The sequence below is a fragment of the Anneissia japonica genome, unplaced genomic scaffold, assembly GCF_011630105.1.
Source record: "Anneissia japonica isolate Jap-2015-1 unplaced genomic scaffold, ASM1163010v1 scaffold3862_len378127_cov164, whole genome shotgun sequence".
Taxonomy (NCBI): Eukaryota; Metazoa; Echinodermata; class Crinoidea; order Comatulida; family Comatulidae; genus Anneissia; species Anneissia japonica.
Window position 1 is genome coordinate 239,817 of NW_022702440.1, and position 5,788 is coordinate 245,604.

At 29.4% G+C, this 5,788-nt stretch overlaps 1 protein-coding gene across 1 annotated transcript in view; it reads right to left on the reverse strand.

The window, feature by feature from the left end:
• LOC117103865 (pituitary homeobox x-like) overlaps positions 1-5,788 on the reverse strand; it is a 17,671-nt gene that overhangs the window by 8,469 nt on the left and 3,414 nt on the right. Inside the window, exon 2 of the mRNA XM_033244480.1 lies at positions 4,981-5,207. Within this exon, the coding sequence (XP_033100371.1) occupies positions 4,981-5,207 (227 nt within the window). The remainder of the gene's footprint in view (positions 1-4,980; positions 5,208-5,788) is intronic.

Here is a 5,788-nt window from a genome sequence, read left to right on the forward strand (position 1 = left end):
TATATATATATATAATATTGTTATATATATATATATATATATATATATATATATATAGCCTATATATATAAGCATATTTTTTATACACGTGTATTACTGCAAGACAATTTCCGTTTATCTCAGTGTTATACCAGAAGGTATTGTATGTATGTATAGACCTTTTAACATTACATCCATTGGTCAGAATGATCTGTCTACATTATAATAATACAAAAAAAGGATAAGCAATCTCTATGTAAGTATGTAAGACCATGTGTATATTTGTACAATAAAGCCGACATAATTATGTGTAGGCTTATAATCATGAAGGAAGTAGCTTAATAACATACAGAATTATAGGCCACGACATTTACATAATATATTTTAAGACCTAGGACTACATGTTTATTCATATAATATTTTTATGTTAGATGTCTATACACAATATACTGCGTTATTGATATCTTTCTAAGTGTGTCCATACATATCTTATTGTGTATTTACAATGTTGTACGACACGATAAAACACCCGTGGGAATACTCCCCGCCTAATGAATGTAATGATAGCCCGATTTGATTTTCTACCACGTGTTTCTTGAATCAAATTCTATTGCCAATAAACCAAAACTTCCTTTGCCAATTAAAATCCCACAAGACCAGGCCCAGCCATTATATTAAACTATGTTCTCGAACTATAAGCATTTTTTCCAATCTATAATTACAATATTCATTAAAGAAAAAGCAAAGAATAAACTGGATGGTAATAGAGTGGAGTTAGGTTTTTGGCAAACACAACAATATAAACAAATAATAATGATTAATAATGACATTGATGGTTACGGGGCTTAGCTATTTCCGATCCGAATAATAAGTATAACTTAAGCAATATTATCAATATCACCCAATGCAATAACCGATCAGAGATCAAAGTAAATGCCTATATACAATCCACAAGCCTTTGATTTTGTATTCCGAGACGAATTGGTCGAGTAATAGGGTGTGTATGGAAAATGATTTCCTACAGATACCAATTCACCATCAAACCAATTGTGTCGTTTTAGTTTGTAGGGAAGTCCGGGGCTCTTGGGAAAAATAGCAAATAAAAATCGTCCTTAGGAATCGCACGGCTGGTTTCCTGCCTCCAGCTCTCGCGTTAGCCTCGCTCCAGGTGTTAAAACCATAACCTTCATGCTTTCTTATGGCTGATGAAAATACATTAATCTCTAGCATTATTATTATTATTATTATTATTATTATTATTATTATTATTATTATTATTATTATTATTATTATATATATATATATATATGTATATATATAATATGCCTATATGTTTATATGTAAGTCTATTTTAACATTAGATACTTTTAACTAATGCAGTGATATACGGTGTATATATATATATATATATATAATGCATGTATAGGTCATAGGGCCTATATATTTATTTATAGATACTGTATGTATATCAGTATATCAATTAAGTCACTCCATGAATTGATTATCATTTAAGCAGATATTTGTCTTCTTTACTGTTTACAACCTAGGCCTATATTATATAGGTCTATATGTAAAGATAAATAGGCCTATGTGTTGTTTATCAATATACCGTAGACCTTTGCCTACTGTTCAAAGGCTTAAATCGTAATGAATCACTTAGCTTATAGGCTTGGCCATTATATAGGTCTATATTATATATATACAGCTTTATTTCAGCTGTATGAATAAAAAACATGTGTCTCTGGTTGGATTCGAACATGCAACCTCTCGCTGTCGAGGCGAGTATCATACCCATTAGACCACTGACACATAATGTGGTGCAGTCCTATCCTGGTAGGCGCTTTTTTTTCATAAACCTGACTGAAAAGCTAAACACATAATGGAGCTATGGTTAAGGTAGACACGCTTAGGTCGCAGCTGGGAAATCATAGTAAAAAAAATATTTAAATAAAGTTACACCGTAACAAATATAACAAATAGATAAATAGTGCACAGTTATTATTATTTATCTATTTGATTATATTTTTATATTTATATATATGAGCCTTACTGTATAAATGTTTAAAACAACTGAATAGAGCACCATGTTCCCTTTTGCTCACTTGTCCTAGTACACGCACTATTATACTCGACAACATGAGAACAAATTAGCCATATAAACAAACTTCACCTTAAGAATGTCCCGGGGGTTGTTGTACTTCGGATTGGAGTAAAGCAACTGTCAACAATGGTAAGATGCAAAACTACGACGGGTAATGCAGGCAATTGCCAATAGACGCCTCGGGCAAGCTAGACTCGCAACTTACATGGTACTTAAAAGATGCATAGGGTCTACTTTGAACAGATGTATTATTCTACATCAATGTGTACGCATGTCTTAAAATATATTCAGGCCATTCAGATATCTAAAGATACATAGATTACTATCACTTATAAGTGAGTAGTATAAGTATACGCACCAGTCTAGTAAGTTATGGCCAATTGTAGATAAATGTTCTGAGTTAGATAAATTTGACAATATCTACCTACGAATATCGAGAGTAATTATTTGTGAGAATCGCCATTCTGCTCTAATTTGTTTTACTGGTATAAAGTGCATATTTTATTAACTGTGCGACTAGTAGGCACAACTTGTGTGTACGGTAACTTGATACATTTTTTATTCATTATTAAAGCTATGAAGTTTTCAATTTGAATTTTACTTTTACCACTGTATACAATTGTTAAAGTACTTAAAACGTTGTCTTGATAACAAGTTCTCTGAGTGTTTAATTTCCCATGATCCTTTGGGAGGGTATTAAACAGTCGGTCAGACCATGGTGGTCCTAAGAGATGACGAAAGACTTAACAGCGATCTCTAAAGAAAGGATTCATCTTATGGATCCTAGAATTAACAAGGTTTTTACATATCTTTTGATAGAAATACTTTGTATACGATTTAAATTAAAGAGTACTGTAAAGCCTTCAACCAAACGCTGAGAAAAAATACCATTTCTGTCAATTGATAAAGTATACGGTCAATAAATATTATCTATAACACGTCTTTCATAATTCTGAAAATAAGTCAATAAAAATACAGAATTGCTATTTAAAAAATTATCAACTTCAAATTAAACTCAGATAAAATTATGTTGTTCCTGGTTTACAGACATTTCGTTTCCTACAAAAAAAAAAAAAAAAAAAAAAAAAAAAAAAAAAAAAAAAAAAAAAAAAAAAAAAAAAAAAAAAAAAAAAAAAAAAAAAACCAAAAAACAAAACAAAACAAAACAAAACTCATTAGGCCTGTCAGACAAAAGGTCTATTCAAAACAATACAGGAACTGTATCAGGCTTATTCGTCTCTTAATTGGCAAATAAAGCATTTTATAATTCTAACTTTTGATTGAAAGCTAATAATTTAGTTAGTATAAGAACTAATCTACTATCATAATGAATTTAATTATTGCAGTTGTTTAACATAAAAACTGGTGGTAAGGTATCTTAAAAAATCATCGCCAAAAATGTTATTATTCTTTAATTAGACCTATCCGTCACCATAATAGGCCTACTAATAGACCTAGAATAAACAATATCGATGAAGATATTGAAGCTGAGTTGTAAATATAAAATATGAGTTTTGTTAATATACAAATTGCGGCCCCGAAGCATATACAATTAGAAAAACGGGTATGGTTTGCGGCGGGGTATAGCTTTACCTGTTATATTAAATTATTATATATTATTTTTGTTAATTATAATTTCCATTCAGATCCAGAACTTGCAATGATATTTCAGTGTAAATGTTATGTTTAGAAATGACAATAAAAAGTACGGAATACTGACGAAAATAAACATAAGCAGACCCTATACCTATACAATACCTTTCTATATACTTTGTACTGTCGCGTTTTAATTATTTCATTTTAAGCACTAGATCATCCAAAAAATTTAAATTCTAAATAAAATATATGTGTAGTGGTGTTGGGTGTTGTGATGTATTTTGGTTTTAATCTGAACGGAAGAACAACGCAACAGACGATTAGGTAATGAATTGTTAATGTATGCATAATTATTATCATTAATCAGTCCGTGTTATAAATATGGATGTATAGAATATATATTAATGACCATATTAATAATGATGATGACAATTTCAATAATAATGTTTATGTATTACAATCACACTAATAGGCCCCTCATAGAATACGGTATTAGTGCTCATGATAAAAAGGTAAATGCTGATAAGTTCTACTGTTTTCTCTACTCTCTCCGTTCCACGCGCCTCAGGATATTGGTTAAGTAACAATTATTGTTGTGTCTTCTTAATAATGTAATAATAATAATAATAATAATAATAATAATAATAATAATAATAATAATCTCAAAGATTTTCATCTGTTTCCATAAATATAGTATAGAACTGTTTTGTTAAACCAATCAAATCAAGGGTCCATTAGCCTGAAGAAAATGACCGAAGTAGTTGCTGAAACCGTTGCTATGGCAAGCAACTAATTGGTGCAACAATTCCACACAATAATAATAATAATAATAATAATAATAATAATAATAATAATAATAATAATAATAATTATTATTATTATTATTATTATTATTATTATTATTATAAAATCGAGATGATGAAGAAGAGCAAGAAAAGAGAAGAATAATAAAAAGATAAAAAGGACCTTGATAGAATAATAATACTCAATAAATCAATAGGTAACAATATTAGAACTACAAAATAAGGAGAATAACATCAATCATAAGGCCGCGTATGCTAATGCAAATGACCATTATTATTCAGGCTAACAAAAACAACAATGGTTACGATATTATATTGACCAGTGACTCATCTTTATGCTGTATACAATATTATTGTCCAGTTCTTATCAGGACCTGTTATCGTTAGGGGAAATTATATTATCTTAATAAATGCTAATCTTATTACGTAGTCGTATTTTAGATGTGGAACATAAAATATTGGTCCTCGTGTACTTAATATTCTAGGCCTCATACCACTTACCCTTACTCTTGGTTCAGTTAGATTAGTCCAGGCCGATATTTCTTCCCTCGTCGACATATCTGGATATCTATTCCTGGCAAAATTAGCTTCCAGCTCCTGAAGTTGCTGTGATGTGAAGTGTGTTCTCTGACGACGTTGCCTTCGCCGGCCCTTTGCGTCTTCACTGTTTTCTTCAGACCCGTTGCCTGTGTGGTTACACTCGTTGTTAGATTCAGCGGTTGTGCTAGCTGCAACACGAAACATATATTAATTAATTATTATATTATTAAATAATAAAGGTTATAATACATTTATATACTACACCAATCATAAACCTCTATTCCCGACCAGTGTCTAAAACTTTGTAACGCCAAAGTTATTAAACTTAGCTTGGAAAAGATTATCCACACAATAGTTGTTATGATATAATAGCTTCAATAGCTTACATAGCTTTCGACAATATATAATATGCTTACACATCACCGATAAAATTAAGGCTCATTTGTATTCTCAAAATATTTTTAAAATTAATTAAACTTAACTTTAAAGAAGATTATATAACGATACTATAATGTAGTCAGAATATAATTTGTGTATCTTCACTAACTTTCTATTAAAAATATTGTGTGCCAGTCTACATATACTTTATATAACTTTAAACATATATACATATATATATATATGTATATATATGTTAAATGTATATATATATGTTTAATATATATATATATATATATATATATATATATATATATATATATTACATTTCAACTAACTTCAGCACATATTTATATTTTGTATAATCGAATATGTCTATATATATATATAT